At 42.7% G+C, this 19,264-nt stretch overlaps 1 protein-coding gene across 2 annotated transcripts in view; it reads left to right on the plus strand.

Annotated features, from left to right (window-relative positions):
• KBTBD11 (kelch repeat and BTB domain containing 11) overlaps window positions 1-17,431 on the plus strand; it is a 32,752-nt gene extending 15,321 nt beyond the window's left edge. The window contains exons 1-3 of one of the 2 annotated variants that reach the window (XM_067468291.1): window positions 2,951-3,142; window positions 6,515-6,812; window positions 8,923-17,431. In XM_067468291.1, the coding sequence (XP_067324392.1) occupies window positions 6,788-6,812; window positions 8,923-10,817 (1,920 nt within the window). In that variant the 5' untranslated portion in view covers window positions 2,951-3,142; window positions 6,515-6,787 and the 3' untranslated portion in view covers window positions 10,818-17,431. Of the gene's footprint in view, window positions 1-2,950; window positions 3,143-6,514; window positions 6,813-8,922 lie in introns of those variants that run through there. The other variant, XM_060788524.2, reaches the window with a different exon arrangement.
• Window positions 17,432-19,264: the final 1,833 nt, after the last annotated feature.

Below are 19,264 nucleotides of genomic sequence, written 5' to 3' on the forward strand. Positions count from 1 at the left end.
AAATCAGAAAAAGGGGGCTCTGTAGCCAAGGTATCAAATGAGAGCTGGAATACCTGTTTCTCCTGTTTTGGTGATTATTTACTTCCTGGATGAAAGGATTAAACTATACCAAGGAATGTCTCTGTGAGTGTGCATTTGTGTGGAGATCTGCTGCATGCTCAAGATAACAGAGTTGCACTTTGGGCCTTGCTTGTGGGACATTTCCCCTACTTTGACCAGTTCTACCTTTGATCCAAGCATTTCTTGGTGAGTGGAAGGTCTGTATAGTGGTGGTTTTAGAGAGGGGCGAATATCCCTGGAATTAGTTAAAGCAACAATGTCATGGAAGAATGGTTTTATCCAGTGAAGGCTTTTCTTTAGTAGAATACATTGTCATTTAAACAACATAAGGGACATGTGATCCGTACTAATTTCTTGTAACCATTACAGACCCCATCTACCAGAGCTATTCCTGGAAATTGGGAAGAACTTTCCATACCAGTCCAGGGGAATTACGGAGGGTCTGCAGTGAGATCTGTGTATAGCTGGGGATGCATGTGTGTGGGAGCAGTCAGTACAGATGAATGCCTCCATCCAGTGCTTTCTGATAAGGCCGGCACTCTTAGTCATGACCGTTTCTGTTTAAGCATATGCTGTTAAATGTGAGCTAGAACACTGAAGTCATCCAGAAGAGAGCCTCACATACAGATTTGCCTGCCTGCCTTGAAAGATACATCAAGACTTCTTCCCTCCCTCCACTTATTCCACATATAGAAGTAGAATTTGGTGTTTTCTGTGACAGTGTGCCCACGTGAGGAATCAGGCAAGCAGACTGTGAAGCGTGAATGGATCAGCCCTCTGACACATCATTGCTTCCATATTTCTCTACAGTCTGAGGTGGGTGCCTCACTTTGCCTATTGGAAGGACTGGCCCCGCTCAAATCATCCAAGGGAACAAAAATATTAAACATTGAATTAAAGTCCCATCTCACAAATTTCAAATAATAGTGGCACTACTGGAATAATGTATTATGACCTGCTAAGATCTCAACCTATTGGAGATTATTTATTTATTTCCCACATTTCTAACCCGCCCTTCTCAACCCCTGAGGAGGGACTCAGGGCGACTTACACCGGCAACAATTCGATGACACAAGATAACACAAATATAAACAAATGTAACAACAGTTTAAAACAGTAAATAGAACATTAAGTTAAAAACACATTAAAAACATTGTCATCAATCCAGATTATGGGTAGCAGAGTAATGGATGATAGAGTAATGACAGGAATCAACTGGGCTCGTAAATATTTTGTTTCTATTCAATGCTCTCACCAGACTTCAAATTCAAGTAGACTTCTTAAAAGAACATGTTTGTTTACTCATAACTTCATGTATTTAAATATACATGCGCATTTCTTGTCAGGTTAAACTTTAAACCTTCTCAGTTTGTATCTTTAACAGTCTCTTCAAAACTATATTGTTCCGTACAGCTCTTTTTCATAACAGTCTACTTTCAAAGAATTCAGGCATCGACAGTTTTCTAACTTCCTACACTGACATCTGACTGAAAAACAGACTTCTGTACTCAAGCTGACTCAAGGGTTAACTGTCTTCTAACTTCTAACACTAACTTCTGTATTCTAACTGACTCAAGCCTTAAATGTCATTCCTCAACTCTCATCATGTTTAAAATGCATTCCAAACAGTCACGTGATCTGCAGCCCCTCCCACTGCCTCAAGTATATAGAGCTAAGGAAATTGCAAACCAAAGAAGACATACACTTCAGGAAATAAAACAACACATTATAAACAGACAAACATCAAATAGAGGAGGCTTGAGAAGGTTGCTATCTCCAACAGGTACTGCCTCTAAAAAATAATGTGTATTCATGCACAAGTCTACCATGAATAACTTGAGGCAAATTATGGATTTTTATATGACCTGTGGATAAGGCAAGGGTTATTCAAAACATAGAGAAAGCATCTTAGGGGGGCAGCTGCTCCTGGTTGCTATCACTGTCATTTCTCCAACAAGAGTAGATAAGGTAATACCAGGAATAGTGAGAGTGGCATTCAACTCAATACATATTTCCATTAGACAATCAATGTTAAAGATTGTGGCAGTAATATATTATACATCGTTGTTACAGTCCCTGATATTTTAAAAAGAAAAATATTATCCTTACTACATGTGGTTAGGCTTGTGTGGTCTGATTATGGAAATGTAAGCTTGGAGGTTTTGTTGTTGCTGCTGCAGAGATTATCTGGGAAAATGTGTATTTACCTAGCAAGGGAGAATTCAGTTCTGTTAACTACCTTGGGACTGTACTACAGCCAGTAGTGGTTCATGAAGAAATTTAATAAGCACCCTGAGAGCAGATGTAATGGGGAAATCTCTCCAAGACACATCCTATAGTTAAGGCAAAATCACTCCCAAGTTAAATTACAGACAATGTATCATGAAACAAACACAAACATTATTCTTTTCTCATGCAAAAAATTCTCATCTCACACATAGATATGAAAGCTAGAAATATTTGTTGACTAATAACAAATATATGTCATATTTATGTTTCCCATCAAAGAAATCGGTAATTTTAATCCAATACTGGAGATATCTATGAGACAACTAAGCATCATGCAATGTTATGGGTTGAATAGGGGAGAACTGAATGTTGGTGTGAATGCTGATTGGTTTAAAAGTTGGGGAAATTTGCATATTTTTGTGAATGACAGTAGGGTATTCAGTTTGAGTAGGGAATTTATTGGCCCAGGGTTTAAATAGAGTACAGTTAGGAAGGTGATTGAATTAGACCAGAGGTGGATTGAGAGAAGGGAGTTTGAGTTGAGTGATTAGTAAGGATCTGCATTAACTTGAGATGAATGAACAAGTGTATTGCGTTTTTAATGACATATGGTACATACCCGCACCTGCATAGTGAACGGCTTTATGTTTTTGATAGCCTTCAGGGATGGAGACCAGAGACCATTGCATGTGATGCTATGTGTCAAAAATGCTGCATGTGGTAGGAGAAGACCCAGAGGCTATTCTATCAGTGGGAGAAGACCCAGAGGCTATTCTATCAACACCTGGCTGCCCCTTCACATGCCCTCTTTGGATCTTCACTTTGCAACCCACCTTCACACCTCCAGTGAAGTGTCAGTATTCAATTGTTGTTTGGGGGCTAGGTAGGAATTTTCTCCCATTTGAGTCCCCACTCCCCACCCTATACTATATGGTGATTGATTTAGGACAGTTTCTGTAAATAGGTAGCCACTGGCAGGTAGCAGGGAGAAATATATGACTTTAGCATACACCTCAACACTTTTTCAGAGAAGGGTAGGGCTCTGGAATCACATCTTTATGCTTGGGACCCAGAAGGTGGTCTCTGGGGATTTTCGCTCACTGTGATTTGGAAACTGGGAAGTCCCCAGGGTTATCTTCCAGTAAATGGCTGTCCATGGAACCCAATTTTTGTATTCCCCTTGGAGTTTGGTTGTTTCACCCAAGGGAAGGCTGAGGAGGTTTTCAAAGATTGATGCATGGCCTTCAGCTGGACCTGCTCTGCATCAGGTTGCTCCTCTCTACTTTCTCCTTTCCAGGTTCAATACAAACTAAACAGGTTATAGGTCAAACAGTGTTTCTTTCTGCATCAGGTCTCATTATTCCATGGCTGGTCTTCTAGAAATAAATCTGTGTCATTTTCAACATTTGTAAATAAAGATGCAATTTTGTATGTTTTTGGTCGCTAGAAATGCCATATGTCCGAGAGCCTGGAATCAGACAAAGTGGCTGTGGTCACAGCCTTGAATATAGATGGATGATCCTCATTGAGGACAGAAGTTGCATAAAATATTGTATGTACCTCGAGAACATTTAGATCCTCTCCGACTGCAGGACATGGTGGCAGTGATGGAGATCAGGGAAAGCCCTAACTCTTGGTCATTGCAATGGAGACAGTGAAATCTTTACAGTTGGTGAACTAAGGGATAGACCACACAGTTGGTGACATAGTTGTGATTGCTCAAGTGGAGACTCCTGCAGTTGGTAATATAAGAGTTGGATAGGAGATACTGGTAAATACTTAATCTTGAAAGCTTTGTGGGGTGTACTTGAGAAATGTATCCTGCTCATAGTTCACAAGATCATGTTGAAATGCTTTTGGGTGGGATCGCAGCTCAGTGATATTTCCCATGCATTGCATGCGGTAGCCCAAAAAATGGAATGGCAGGCAATAAGCAAAACTGGTCTAAGCAATGCAGGATTGGATTGTTACAGTGTGGTAAAAGAATGAAAAAGCTTTACCCATAAATCAATTAGACATTTGGCGAAAGCTTTAATTTTTTTTTTTAAAAAACCCAGCAACTAAAGCTAAATTAAAATTATAACATCACAAAAAGCAATATTAGGAAGTAGGCAGTGAAGAAATGAACCGCACTAGTACTAAGGAATTGGTGACCTTCAGTACATAACAAAAACATCAGTCTTATGCAGAACGTTATCTCAGAAGACTCCCTTATTGCACCGCCAAGACTTTCTTAGGCAAATTAAGTTCCCGTTTGCTAAATGAGAGGCACATGTCCAAGACATTGCTAGTCTGCTACTGCCAAGACCGTCAGCAGAATTCTTGATTGGAGGAGGTTCTCATGTCTACTACTTTAAGCTTCTCTTAAATCCAAAACTAAATCGACAGGAGCAACACAAAAAACACAAATACTATAAATTCTTTAATAAATGAAAAGGTTCACTGATAATGCACTAGAGGCTAACGCTTCGTCTGTAACAATGACATTGTATTGCAAGCTTTTCTTAGTTTTTCTTACCTAACCAAGAGGAGTACTTGGACATAGAGAAAACCAATCTTTAAAAGTGTTTTTTTTTGGGGGGGGGGGGTGGTTGTAAGTGGGGTCTTTGCATTCCTGCATATACGTCACTCACCAGTTTTTAATGTTTACATAAACTTTGCGGAACACTTTGGGAAGAGCTTGTTTCTTAACTACAGCATAAACCTTAGCTTTGTTCTGTAGGTAAAAAATGACATTCCAGAAAATGAAGCACATGCAAAATGTGAATTGTATGCTTTCTGAAATTAATGAATTTCTTTCTGGTGAGACAGGCAGACTAGGACTTGAAGCAATGGGTTCAAATTCCAGAAAAGGAAATTCCACCCGAATGCTAGGAAGAACTTCCTGACCGCAAGAGCTGTTCAGCAGTGGAACTTTTTGCCTCGGAGTGTGGTGGAAATTCCTTTCTTGGAGGTTTTTAGACAGAAGCTGGATGGCCATCTGCCAGGAGTGCTTTGATTGTGCTTTTCCTAGTGGCAGGGAGTTGGACTAGATGGCCCATGTGCTCTCTTTTACTTCTATGAATCTACAGAATACAGAAAATGAACTATTGATTTTAGCCATCCATGTGTTATTAGACAAAATTACAGGCATGGGCAAACTTCAGCCCTCCGGGTATTTTAGACTTCAACTCCCACAATTCCTAACAGCCTACTGGCTGTTAGGAATTGTTGGAGTTGGAGTCCAAAACAACTGGAGGGAGGGCTAAAGTTTGCTCACGCCTGGATTATAATGTTAAACTGATCTGAAAATCTTTAGGATTCATTTGGCCCAAATGCTGAAACATGCTCCTTCTGTCAAATGGGGCATACCTTTGGGGCATGTTTTTATCATAAGTTTCAAAACTGGCCTGAAATTTGAAATAATATTCTGAATTTATAGTGTAAACGAACACCAGGCATTCCGCTTAATTGATTACCTGGACAAACTACTTGACTGACAATCTAAGTACAGGGGTTTCTGAAATGTCTGAAAATTGTGGAAAGTTTCTACCCTGTAGAGAGGATATTCTCTGATGGAAGCTGTAAAGGACTGGGGAAAAGGATGGTGTCTTCCTCAGGCTTGAGGACACATTCTCTGCCCTTATGTTTTATGCTTTATGTAATTTATTTAGGTAATTTATTATATTGTTGTTGTGATTTCATTTATTGTATTGTGTTGTTGGGCTTGGCCTCATGTAAGCCGCCCCACGTCCCCATTGGGGAGATGGTGGCGGGGTACAAATAAAGTTTATATTCAGCCTGCATTCAGAATAAGAGAAATTTAGATCCCATGCAACGGGCAGGAATGAAACCTTTGATGTGGGTGGAAACACAGACTTCTTTCCAGGCGCACTGTTCATTGTGCCAGGCTAATTATACAGTACTGCATCTAGACCTGCTTTAGTAGATAGGTATGATGGGAGTAAGTCTTAATTAGTGGATAGAAATGTTATCCCCTCTTATTCCAGTAAAAAGCAGAAGAATTAGGATATGAACTACTGTATTGTGGTGAGTCTTGCATTAAGTCAGAATTTTTTTCTCCAAGGGGAAAAGAGTGTTTAGCTTATGAAGCATAGAACTCACTATTAAAAGCACAGTAGTTATATATACAGGCTTCCCTGGGAGGAATTGGTCTAGACAAAAGGCACAGCATGAGGATAGTTCCATTTTAAACTGAATTTGATTTTTTTTATTTCTTATATAGGTGGAGGAAAGCTGAATCTATAAGACATGGAAGATCTCTTTGAAGTTGATTGACAGCTCCTATACTGAACAAGAAGAGAAAGATGAATCACTTTCTAAAATGTTCTGACAAAATGTACAGTGTTGCAGTTAATTTATTCCACTGAAATAATTTCAGAACTTCATTTTTCAATGACTATTTGATTCTGTTAAAAATAATCAGAATAAACAATCAACATAATTTTAAAAGGACCACATTTTTCACACTGCATACACTGAAGAAGGAATACAAAAGATGCCATCCATCACAAGAACTTCAGGTAGCTTGATTATAACTGTGAACTAACTTTTGATCATCCTTTGGGCTGTCAGCCAGCTAGTAAATAAATGGAAAAATATCTAAGATGTGTAAATTACCAAGACCACACTAGGTTCATTTTCCCGTATTAGATTGTTATAGAATGTTCAAATGCCACGTTATATGGGATTCTCTTTGCAGTTCTCATGGGCCGGGGAGATTGTACTTTTGAGGTTTAATTAAGAGTAGGAATATTTAAAGTCCAAGTGCCTCAATTACTCAGAGAAATCGTTATGCAAATGGGAATGCTTTGATAGATTAAAAAGGTAAAGGTTTCCCCTGACATTAAGTCTGACTCTGGGGGGTGGTGCTCATCTCCATTTCTAAGCCAAAGAGGCAGCGTTGTCCATAGACACCTCCAAGGTCATGTGGCCGGCATGACTGCATGGAGTGCCGTTACCTTCCCACCAAATTGATGCCTATTAATTTACTCACATTTGCATGTTTTCAAATTTCTAGGTTGGCAGAAGCTGGGCTAACAGCGGGAGTTCACCCCACTCCCTGAATTTGAACTGCTGACCTTTTGGTCAGCAAGTTCAGCAGCTCACTGGTTTAACCCACTGTACCACCTGGGGCTCCTTTGATAGATTAATCTCACCAAATTGAATTGAGGGACTATAAGTCTTAATCACCATTGTTTTAAATGTCTTTATTACAATGGAAGATTTATAGAAAGAGTGCATATTTCCCTGTTGCTGGAATGGAGTTTGTGTGGCCATCAGAATATTGTTCAACTGTGAATCTCGTCATCCCTAAACATTGGCTATAGTGTCTAGAAATGATAGAAGCTGCAGCTGATTAATGTCTAGAGTGCCATGCCCTGTACTTGGTTGTTGTTGTGTGCCTTCAAATAATTTTGGACTTATGGCAACCCTAAGGCAAACCTATTATGGGGTTTTCTTGGCAAGATGTATTCAGAAGAGGTTTGTCTTAACCTTCCTCTGAGGCTGAGAATGTGAGTTTCCCAAGTGACTTTCTGTGTCCGAGTGGGGACTCAAGCCTTGGTCTCCATAATCCTAGTCTAACACACTCACCGCTAAACTGTGCTGGCTGAGTTTATACTGCTTGCAAATTGTGTGTGTGTGTGTGTGTGTATATGTGTGTATATATACACACACACACACACACATACATACATATACATATAGTTTGTTCATCCATAGCTGAATCACTTTGTGGCTGATTCAATAGGCTTGAGCTCAGGCTGCATTCGAAAGGTGTTTCACACTCCACATCAGGAATGGTCAAAATGCATCCATCCAGAGGTTGAACCAGCATATCCCAGCATTCCTCACCAATACCTATTTTGCAGTGATGAGAGCTGCGATCTAGTGTGTGTGTGTGTGTGTTTACATGTGTGTGTGTTTGCGTGTATGTATGTCATTCAAGCTATATGGCCATGTTCTAGAAGCATTCTCTCCTGATGTTTCGCCTGCATCTATGGCAGGCATCCTCACAGGTTGCCTCACACTCTCTGAGGATGTGTGTGGATATATCTCTGAGGATATATATATTGTGTGTGTGTATAAACACATAGCTTCCTTTTTGCCGTTGTTTTGCAAAGGGGGTGTCCCAGACCAATGGGTTTGGTTGGGGGAGTTGGAAATTCGAAACAGCTTGGAGGGCCGAAGTTTGCCCAAGCCTGTTATAGCAGGATCTCCTCATGTGAGCCTGAAGCCCGGCAGTTCAAAGGAGGGGGTCCAGGCTCCATCCCAGGCATGCTCAAACTGCGGCCCTTCAGCTGTTTGAGCCTCCAACTCCCAGGAGCCTTAACGAGCTTGTTCAATTGTCAGGGATTCTGGGAGCTGAAGGCCCAAGCAACGGGAAGGCCGCAGTTTGAGGATGCTGGATCCATCCTTTCCTAATGGGTGAGTGTGGCGGGAAGGTTGAAGAGTTCAGAGTCTCTGCCTTGGAAGGAAGGGAAGCGCGGGGAGAGGGAGAGGCGCGCGAAGGGGGCGTGGCCAAGGGGAGGGGCGCGAGGCCGAAGCGCGCGCCCTTCCAAGGCAGCCAGGCAGAACAGGGGCGCGAGGCTAGACCACTCAGTCCTCTCCTCTTGTCTCCTTGATGTGCAGGTGAGAATGGCAGCGCTGCGGCTGAGGAGCAGCAGGAGGAGACCGAGAAGCAGCAGCAGCAGGAGCAGCAGCAGCCACTGACGCCTCTGGGGAAGGAGCCGCCCGAAGCCATGGAGAGTAGCGGCGGAGGGGCGGCGGCGCCCTGCAGCCTGGGCTCGGCGCTGTGCTTCGGGGCAGAGCAAGGCTCGGCGCCCGCTGCGGCTCCTCTTTCCGAGGCCGCCTCTCCCTCGCCGCCGTCCCCCTCCTCGTGCAGCCTCAGCAGCAGCAGCAGCGGCGTGGTCCAGAGCCAGTGGGAGGTGAACAACAACCACCACCACAACGCCGAGTCGGACGAGGAGAAGCAAGAGAGCAGCGGCGTGGGCGGCAGCGCTGGCGACCCTTGCTCGTGGCTGCCGGAGGAAGAGCCGGACGTGGTGCTGGAGGTGTGCGGGAGGCGAGTGCGGGCGCACAAGGCGGCCCTGGCCGACAAGAGCGACTACTTCCGCGCGCGCGCCTCGCGGGAGGTGCTGCGCCTCAAAGGGGTCAGCTACGCGGCCCTGCGGCTGCTGCTGGAGTATGTGTACACGGGGCGCATGCGCGCGGTCAGCCCGGACAACCTGGCCGAGGTGCTGAGCGCGGCCCGCGTGCTGCAGATGCCCGGCGCCTTGCTCTGCGCCGCAGAGGCTGCTCGCGCCCAGCTCCGCCTCCACAACTGCCTCCAACTCTTGACTTTGGCCAAGAAGCAGAGGCTGGCCGAGCTGAGAGAGGCTGCCTACCGCTTTATGGGCGACCACTACCTGCAGGTGCTAAGGGAGCCTGCTATCTACGGGCGGCTCAGCGGTGCCGAGCGTGACCTCATCCTCCGACGGCGCCTGGAGGCCGGGCGGCCTTGTCTGCTGGCGGCCGAGGTCAGCGACGCCTTTGAGCGACTAGGAAGCGGCAGCCGGCCTCAGAGCCGAGAGAGTAGCCGGCCCCAGAGCCCCTCCTCGGTGGTCTCCTTAGAAGAGGGTGGATGCCTCCTCCACGCCTACCACGAGGCCGACCGAGAGTGGAGGGTGCTCACCCACTTGCCTGAGGAGGCCAACACCAAAGGCTGCGCCATGTGTGTCCTCTACAACTATCTCTTCCTGGCCGGTGGCATTGCTGCCTCACCTGGGGACCAGTCGCGGGCCAAGCTGTCTGACAAGGTGTTCTGCTACAACCCGCTGACAGACACTTGGAGCCAGGTGAAGCCCATGGGCCAGCCTCGCTCGCAACTCAAGCTCCTGGCCCTGGACGGCTACCTCTATGCCGTGGGTGGGGAGTGCCTCTTCACGGTGGAGAGGTACGACCCTCGGGCCGACCGCTGGAGCCCTGTGGCCCCCTTGCCCAAAGGCGCCTTTGCTGTGGCCCACGAGGCCACCACCTGCAATGGAGAGATCTATGTCTCGGGCGGCTCACTCTTCTACCGCTTGCTCAAGTACGACCCCAAGCGGGATGAGTGGCGGGAGTGCCCTTACAACAGCAGCCGGCGCCGCTCAGCCGACATGGTGGCCTACAAGAGCTTCATCTACCGCTTTGATGTCAGCGGGAGCCGCGGGGAGCCAGGGCAGGCGGGCGGGGTGGATGTCTTCCGGTACAATACGGTGGCCAAGCACTGGAGCCAGTGTGCTTCCTTGCGCCCCACCGGCAGCCCCGTCCAGCCCTTCCGCTGCGCTGCCTTGGGCAGCACCATCTACTGTGTCAACCGGACGGGGATGCTGCGTTTCAGCCTGTCCCAGAACGGAGAGGTGGAAGTGGACGGTGGACTCAAGGGCAGCTTTGATGCAGAACTGCACAAGGCCCCATCAGATACCAAAGGGGTCCTCCTCCCTTTCGTGCTCATCCTTCCGGAGAAGGAGAAAACGGGAGAGCCAGAGAGTCCTCTGACGTTGTGAGAGCTGGCTTGGCTTTGGGATGGGTTGCCTGGCACAAAGGTCACAGCAGGACCCAGTGTCATTTATTGATGTCAGTGGTGCAGAGCTTCAGGGCAGGAGCATGTCCCTCCAAGATTCAGTAGGAATGGTGGTTGAGGTGCCACAGGTAGGATAAGCAATGGATATTAACCCCAGGTCGAAAGTCACCTCTCTGGCACCAGCTTTCTTTTAACATTAGAAACAAAATGGAAGGGCATCGTGACACATTTCCTTAATTTATGTATGCATGCACCACTTTGGACATTTATTCTGGGATCCCACTTTCAAAGTGCTGACTAGAAGGCTGTAAGTCAGTGGTTCTCATCTTGTGGGTCCCCAGATGTTTTGGTCTTCAACTCCAAGAAATCCTGACAGCTGGTAAACTGGCTGGGATTTCTGGGAGTTGTAGGCCAAAACACCTGGGGACCCGCAGGTTGAAAAGAGCTTTTCTAGTCTGCTTCATGTAAGAACAAGCCTTGTGTTTATATAAACCAGCCTGTGAAGAGCTGGTTGATACATGTTAATGGTTGTATAGTTTCTGTGCAACTTTTCAGTCCAGAAATATTCTGGAGGTTCATATGGGTCAGCTTTTGAACTGACTTTTATGGAGTTTAAAAGTCGCAGTTATAGGAATGTCCATACTGTACATACACATCTTTGAAAGACGGGATCTTTTTGCCATCCTCTTTCTTGTATTCTAATAGTAACTTGTGAAAAGGAGGGGGAAAAACCCTACAAGCAATGAGTGTGGTTTAGTATGCCTTTTTTAAAAAAGTAATAGAACGAATCAATGCTTCTTGTGTTATAAGCAGCGAACGATCATATGGGTCAGAGTTATTATTATTTTTCTTTTTGAAAGCTTAACAGAGTTTTAAGGGAAGACATGGCGTTGTGCAGCCTCAGGAAGTTGTAACCACAGCTTACGATTTAGCAGAAGCCAGGCTTAAAAGGTTTGAAACAAGTTACATTTTCCCCATATGTGTCATATTGGGAATAGATGGGAACGAAAGCAAACATATTAAGGGATCTGTTGAATTCCACTTTGCTGCTTCTTTAAAAAAAATCAAAAAGCTGTGTATGTGTGTTTAAACACAATTGATCATAAATGTGTAATGATTTGATCTTAACATAGTTGTGGTGGCTTCGATCGTGACTCTGCATTATAACTCACAAGTTCAAAACTTGACAAATTGACAAGAGTGAACATAGCAGTGAGTTTTTCAGTGGGTTTAAAGTCACTGCTGTTAGCTGGACACGTCAATGAAAACCAAATGTGGCTTATTGCACACAACTGGAATACTTCACTTTCATCTTCAGAATCCTTCAACAAGAAGAAAAATCACTCTCCTGCTGTTATTCGCATGAGGAAGCAAGTAGTAGTTTCATAGGGAAAGTTATTTCCATTCTGCCATGTTAACATCCTAGTTGTAAACCAGTCGGATTTCATAGAATCATAGAGTTGGAAGAGATGTCGTGGGCCAACCAGGCCAACCCCCTGCCAAGAAGCAGGAAAATCACGTTCAAAGCATCCCTGACAGATGTCCATCCAGTCTCTGTTTAAAAGCCTCCAAAGAAGGAGCCTCCACCACACTCCAGGTCAGAGTGTGGTGGAGGCTGTCCACTGCTGAACAGCTCTCACAGTCAGGAAGTTCTTCCTAATGCTCAGATGGAATCTCCTTTCTTGTAGTTTGAAGCCATTGTTCTAAATCCTAGACTCCAGGGCAACAGAAAACAAGCTTGCTCCCTCCTCCCTATGACTTCCCCTCATATATTTTTACATGGCGATTGTGTCTCCCCTCAGCCTTCTTTTCTTCAGGCTAAAGATTTTGGTCAATAATTTTAGTCAATAATTCACATTTCAAATTTATTCTGTACAAAGCCCATGTATGTTCTGTTCCTTTTCTAAATCTTTCACTGAATAGTTGTTTCACAGCACATTTTGAGATAGAGATGGCTAACCTTCATACTTGTTGGCAGTTGGAGCACACTGTGGACCCTCAACATTTGCATTTTTGACTTTTGCAGATTTTATTTAAACGTTATCTCTAGGAATCTCTATGACTTGCTTCCAGGGAAAATTGACCTCCGATTTTTTAAAAAACGTTTCACTTTCCCAAGGGTCCTGTGCCCATAATGTCAGTGAATGTGGAGGGGTCACTGTATTTGTTTTTCAGATTGAAATTGAAATGGATATTAAAATTGGACAAACTCCAGCAAAATCCATCCAGCTAGTTGGCTCAAAGGCTTTTAGTAACTCAGAAGTGGATGAAATGCAACTTTTTCGCCCATCAAGACTGTTCATATGGCATCAATATGTCCATATTTGCCAAAAGAAAGAGTTCACAGTGAAGGCAGGCCACATTTTAAATTGGTTGGCAGTCTTTAAGGTGGCAGGTGGTCCCAAGGCAGGAATGTTGGGCCTTTAGGCCGCACAGATAATTTTATTTTACCCTTTGAATAGCTGATACCCACCATGACCTTTCAGAAGCTGATTTTGCCATTTCATTCTTGTTTCAAAAGCAGAAGTAAGTTGCTACTGGAGAAAAAACAGACCAAAATGTCTCCTGCTTGAGCTCTGCTTCCATAGAGTTTCAGGCAGTACAATTATGACACTTTCACTACCATGGAAACATCCTGTAGAAGGCTGGGATTGGTAGGTTAGGGAAGAGTATTTCTAATTCTCAGTTGGTGTGCTTCTTTACTGCCCCACCAGACACAAAACCTTAGGATCCCCTAGGACACAACCATGGCAGTCACAGTGGAACCATAATGTTACAGTTACAATCCGCCCTCCGTATCCACAGATTGTGCATCTATAGATTTGACCATCCATTGCTTAAAAATATTTTTTTTAATCCAAAAAGCAAACCTTGATTCTGGCATTTTATATGAGAGATGCCATTTTATCACACTATATAACAGTACAATGTATCCGTGCATTTTGGTATCCATGAAGGGTCCTGGACCCATACCAAGGGCCCAATGTTTGCAAAGTGAAAGAGACCTTGGAACAGACAACTTAGTGCTAATTTGGAAAGAATTCACACAAAAGTTAACGGCATTTAATCTTAATGTGTAAGCCACACTTTTTTCTTCAGAGATCTCCCATTTCCTTTTCCTCAACAATCTTAAGAGTTCAGTTTAGGCCAGTGGTTCCCAACCTTTGATCTTCCAGGTTTTTGGGACTTCAGGACCCAGAAATCCTAGCCAGCTTAACTGCTGTTAGGAATAGTGGGAGCTGAAGTCCAAAACACCTGGAGGACCAAAGGATGGGAACCACTGATTTAGGCTGAGAAACAATGCTTGACCTGAGATCACTCTGTCTTGTTTAATATTTAATTCCAGGTTTGACTCAAACCCACGCTACAGCCGTAGTGCTACATTGGCTTTGAAATGTATGTTCAGCTGCCCTTTTAAAGTTATAGCTTTGAAACCAGTATTCCAAGGACATGTTTATTGTACACAGAAGATTCATCTATCAGACTGACTATTTTTTATAATCATTTTCCGGATATATTCTTAAATATCAACTACTACAGGTGTAGTATTGTTGGGGCCTTATTTTCTCACCTCTTATGTGCTGTGAATATTCAGTGACTTCGGTGCATACGTTGGGACATCAGAAAGATGGGAGGCCTGTATACATTTTCTGTATCTGACCCAGATACAGAAAAATTACTGTTCTGGACTACATTTCCGCCCCTATCCCCAGCAAAGTATGACCACTAGTTCCCAAAGTAACCATTCCTAACTTTAATCCATACTATGTATCTCAGGGCCCTTGCGCACAGACATGTAACCCAGAACAGTGGTTCTCAACCTGGGGTCTCCAGATGTTTTTGGCCTACAACTCCCAGAAATCCCAGCCAGTTTACCAGCTGTTAGGATTTATGGGAGTTGAAGGCCAAAAACATCTGGGGACCCCCCAGGTTGAGAACCACTGACCCAGTATATGAAGGCAAATAATCCACAATATCTGCTTTGAATTGGATTATCCGAGTCCACATTTCAATATAATCCAGTTCAATGTAGATTTTATAGAGCTGTGTGGAAGAGGCTTCAGTGATCAATGCAACTTCTGCTCACAGATAACTTGTATAAAAACAAGATAAGAAAGGAGATAAATAAGAAATTTTTGTATGGCCATTCAATTCCGCCACATGTTTGTTCTCAAGGCAAAAGCAGACACGGGAATCTAGTAAACATTATTTAAATCTGGAGGGCTAAACAGTATGGTACCCATATTTTCACCATTGTTAATTCAAATATAGGCTTGATCTTGGTGTCAGATGGAGTTGATTGAAATATATAATAACTTTAGAGATGCCTCAGATAACAAATTTAATCTGACCTCAGACCTTAAAATGTACTATTTTTATCCAAAGAAAGGCAAGAAATCTCACTTTCATAGGATGAAAATCAGTTTCTGCTTTGAACCATCACCCAAAAATTAAAAAAAATTGACCTAACAATGAGATATTAAGAAATACCTGTTGGTTTAGAAAATTTTAGTAACTGACAGAATGATTGGCATGCAAATGAGAAACTTAAAAATTTCACTATTTTTAAACTGGATAAATTTTAGGAATTGATTGTGGATATTTCTGCTCCATCTATTGAGTTTAGGAACAGGCCATAACAGTTGAACAGGAAACATATGTCTGTTTGCTTATCAAATTTTATCTGAGAGTCAGTCTCTCTGATTTGGGGCTGGGGGTTACTCCTAAATAAGAGCAGTTTAGGACTACACTATAAGAATTATGTTGGATTCAGACTCAATCATATTTAGATTATATACAGTGAAATCAATGCATACCTTACGCATGTGAGTCATAATATGCTAGTGTGCTATAGTGGTTCAAGCACTGAATTAGTATTCAGGAGAATCAGATGTGAGTCCTGTGAGTACTCCTTGGGTAACTGAGGGCGGCTTAAGTACCTCTGCTTGGCTTACATTATTAGATGATTATGAAGGGAATGCAGGAGGTAAGGAAGACATGAACACCACCATGTAATTGCTGGAGAAAATGTGGAATATAAATGTAATCAATAAATTGAAAATCTTTTGTGGTTAAGTATAAAAAGGATTGACATCCTTCGGCTTTTTAGCTCCAAGATAATTCCCTATGCCTCGCTGCATTCAGGAGATCCTTTGCTGTCCTGTTCTTGGCATGGAGCTGAGAAGATCCACTCATCTATTATGCATTGAGGAATGAATTGACTCACCTCTGAAGGTTTTGTAGTGTAATGCATCAGATTCCTGCCCTTTCCTCAGCAGATCTTGGGGTATCTGGTGGCATCTATTTCAGTTTAGAGTGCATCATCTCATTAATACATTATTTTCTGCCACGGCAAAGCGACACAATAAAGTATCAAAGTTCCTATAGACCAGACATGGGCAAACTTCGGCCCTCCAGGTGTTTGGGACTTCCAACTCTCACAATTCTTAACAGCCTACTGGCTGTTAGGAATTGTGGGTGTTGAAGTCCAAACACCTGGAGGGCCGAATTTTGCCCATTCCTGCTATAGACTATGGAATAAATTTACAAAACATTTGGCAAAGTCCCTCTGTTCTGCTCTGCTGTGTACATCAGGGGAACAAATGACTCGTATGTGGTTTCCTGAGCATTTCAACATGCAGCCTGATACAGCTGTTTTGTAACAGTTTAGTAAGGGACACGTTTGCTGTGATGTGTCTGTCTTTTTGTGTCTAACTGGACCGTATTTTTTTAGTTGTATGGCCGGCTCAGAAGTGGAAAGTTGCTGCAGTTTTATTTTGTAGAAGGCTTCCTTTAGAAGTTTCTACAAAAGCTTGCAAACGGTGCCCCTGTTTTATCATGTAATGTATTTCCTGAATGTCTTTGCTTTTCCGAATAACTGCACAACAGCATTGTTAAGGAAATTGGACGAAAACCTTTACAAGCATCATTTCCCTGCTTCCTCTTTTTCATGTTGTTCAGAAACATATGTAAAACTTTAATCTTGCTGCACTGGTAAAACTACATCTTTGAATTCAAAGTAAAATTGAACACATGAGTGAGCATTTCCAGAGCCATAATCTGTATTTAATTACTGTCAATTTAATGTAGTTTTCTTTATAAGACGTTTGTATAATCATACCCAGATGAATGACATTTCTGGAATACAACTTCTAAACTGATTTCCGGCTTGGTGCCCTTTTGTTTTCTCATGTAGAGACTCTAAAATCAGGCCAGTGGTAGCAGTGGGTTTTTTTTTATAAAAAAAATATCAATACTGTTGGATAAATTAATATGCAGAAAGTTTTTCTTCCAAATGGCAGCAGTAAATGGAATTGATCAATTACCCCAAATACTTTTCTTGCTTGAACAATGTTTTTGTACAAATCCAGTTTGCTCTGTGAGGCCTTTCACAGGAATCGCTGGGAAAGGAATGACCCAATATTTGAATTGCAAATGATCTCAATAAATAGAATGGGGATGATGTTAATCATACCTGTTTGATGAATGCAGCGATTGTGCAGTACCTAATGAGTATTTTATGCACCGAGGGCTCCCATGTAAATAAACACCTGATACAATTTCAAATGCTCAAAAAGAATAAATTATTCCCATGAACTGAGTGTCTCTCTTGTGCTTTTAGTTGAACAAACAGGAATGACTTTCAATACCTTGAGCTATCAGCTCTTTGGCAGCTTTTTATTTTCTGTTCTCCACCTTGAAAACGAGATGGAATTTGATCCAGCTACAAAAACTCAAGTTAGGATTATGTCCTAATCCCAGGACATGTTTAAACAGGCAGATGTAGGAGCAAAGCGCAAGGTTTAAAAATAGGATTTTCTCTCAGTATTTTAGAGATACTTCAGTGGCATTGTGTATTGTCAAAGGACAACTGATGTGAACATGTAATTTATATATTCAAGGGAAAGATCTTTGGGAAAGATCAGGCACGGTATAGCCAGAGGAAATCACATGAGCTTTTCTTACGAAGTTGTCACCATGTCAAGATGGATCAAAGGTGACAAAAGGAAGTGATCCATCTTGCCTTTGTGTGCCTTTGCGTTATAGCATCACCATTATGTGAAGCTATAAGATGCCGGCTCCTAGTCCATATCTGCTGGTATAAAAAGAACTAAATTTTGGAGGAAGCAGATAATAACTGAGGTATTTTTTTTAAAAAAAAAACACTTTAACCTAACTTTATGCACAAGGCTTGCATTCAGCATTTTTCAGTTAGTGGAACTCAGGGCCCGTCCAGACTACCTTTATCCCAGGAGCTTCTGCAGCAATCAGGGTGGCCAGGAATTGCTACAAATGGCAAAAACTGAGAGGTTTTTCAGGTGTGGGAATATCCTGCTTCTGAGCTGAAAATCTGCATATTTGAATGTCTATGTCCCTACAATCGGAAATCTTCCCGGATTTTAAATATTTGTTTCTGATTGGTCAGTTCCTAAAAAGAAGGTGTTAGTTGAGTAGAACCCGGAAACTTTGCTTGTGTGCCAGAAACTTTATTAAATGCATGGAGGGCACATTTTCTCTGTCCAGGACAAAGTTGTGGCCCCCTAGTCAATGTAATGCATCGTTTCACAATAAGAGCAATTGGAAACAGACATGTATAACCCAGGAACAACACCCTGTCTGCACAGATGGCCCTGCAGCTTAAATAACCCAGAAACTGAACTTATACAATGATTTGCATCTTCGCATATTCGCATCTTGAATTTCTTTTTTTAAAAAGAAAATGGGCATCCCAGAGTGGCTATCTTGAGAGTTTCTAAATCCTGCAACGAAGCAACAAGTGTGGACGATGGAGGCAGAAATCCCGGGACTAACAGAATGTAGACCTCTTCTAAAGTCCCAGCATTTTTTTTGCCCCTGATCAAAACCCGCGATTTGCTGCTGTCTGAAAGCGCTCTCGGTGACTCCTTTTACTTATGGGTAGACCAGTTGAAAATCACATTTTATGATAGCAGCTTATTATTTTTAAATAGTTGAACATGTGTTTTTTAACATGTCTTTCATGCTATACACATTCCAGATTGCTTACCAATCAATATGTGGATTCTGGCGCAACTAAAGTCAGCATGAAAAAGCAAGTAGGGAAGAGAAAATGTAAGTATCTATTCAAAGTTTCTTCCCCATTTTTCTTTTTGTATTCAATAAAATATAACTAGGCAAGAAGTTACACACATTGGGTACAGTCATACTCCACAGTGTCTGATAAAATTGTTTTCCCCATTCTTGAAGAATACCTGATGGCATTAGGTGATTTCAAGGAAGCTACTGCACCATTGATTTCTAAGAGTAATGAAATCTAAAAGTGACCATCCTGTGTTGGATTCTTTTGGCCAATCTATGCAATTCTTTAAGCAATTCCTTCAGATATATAAACATGCTAGTCTGTTTCATACTCCCATCTAGCAAAGTTATTGGAAGAGGAGACCAATAATA

Source organism: Anolis sagrei, chromosome 1 (genome assembly GCF_037176765.1).
Source record: "Anolis sagrei isolate rAnoSag1 chromosome 1, rAnoSag1.mat, whole genome shotgun sequence".
Taxonomy (NCBI): Eukaryota; Metazoa; Chordata; class Lepidosauria; order Squamata; family Dactyloidae; genus Anolis; species Anolis sagrei.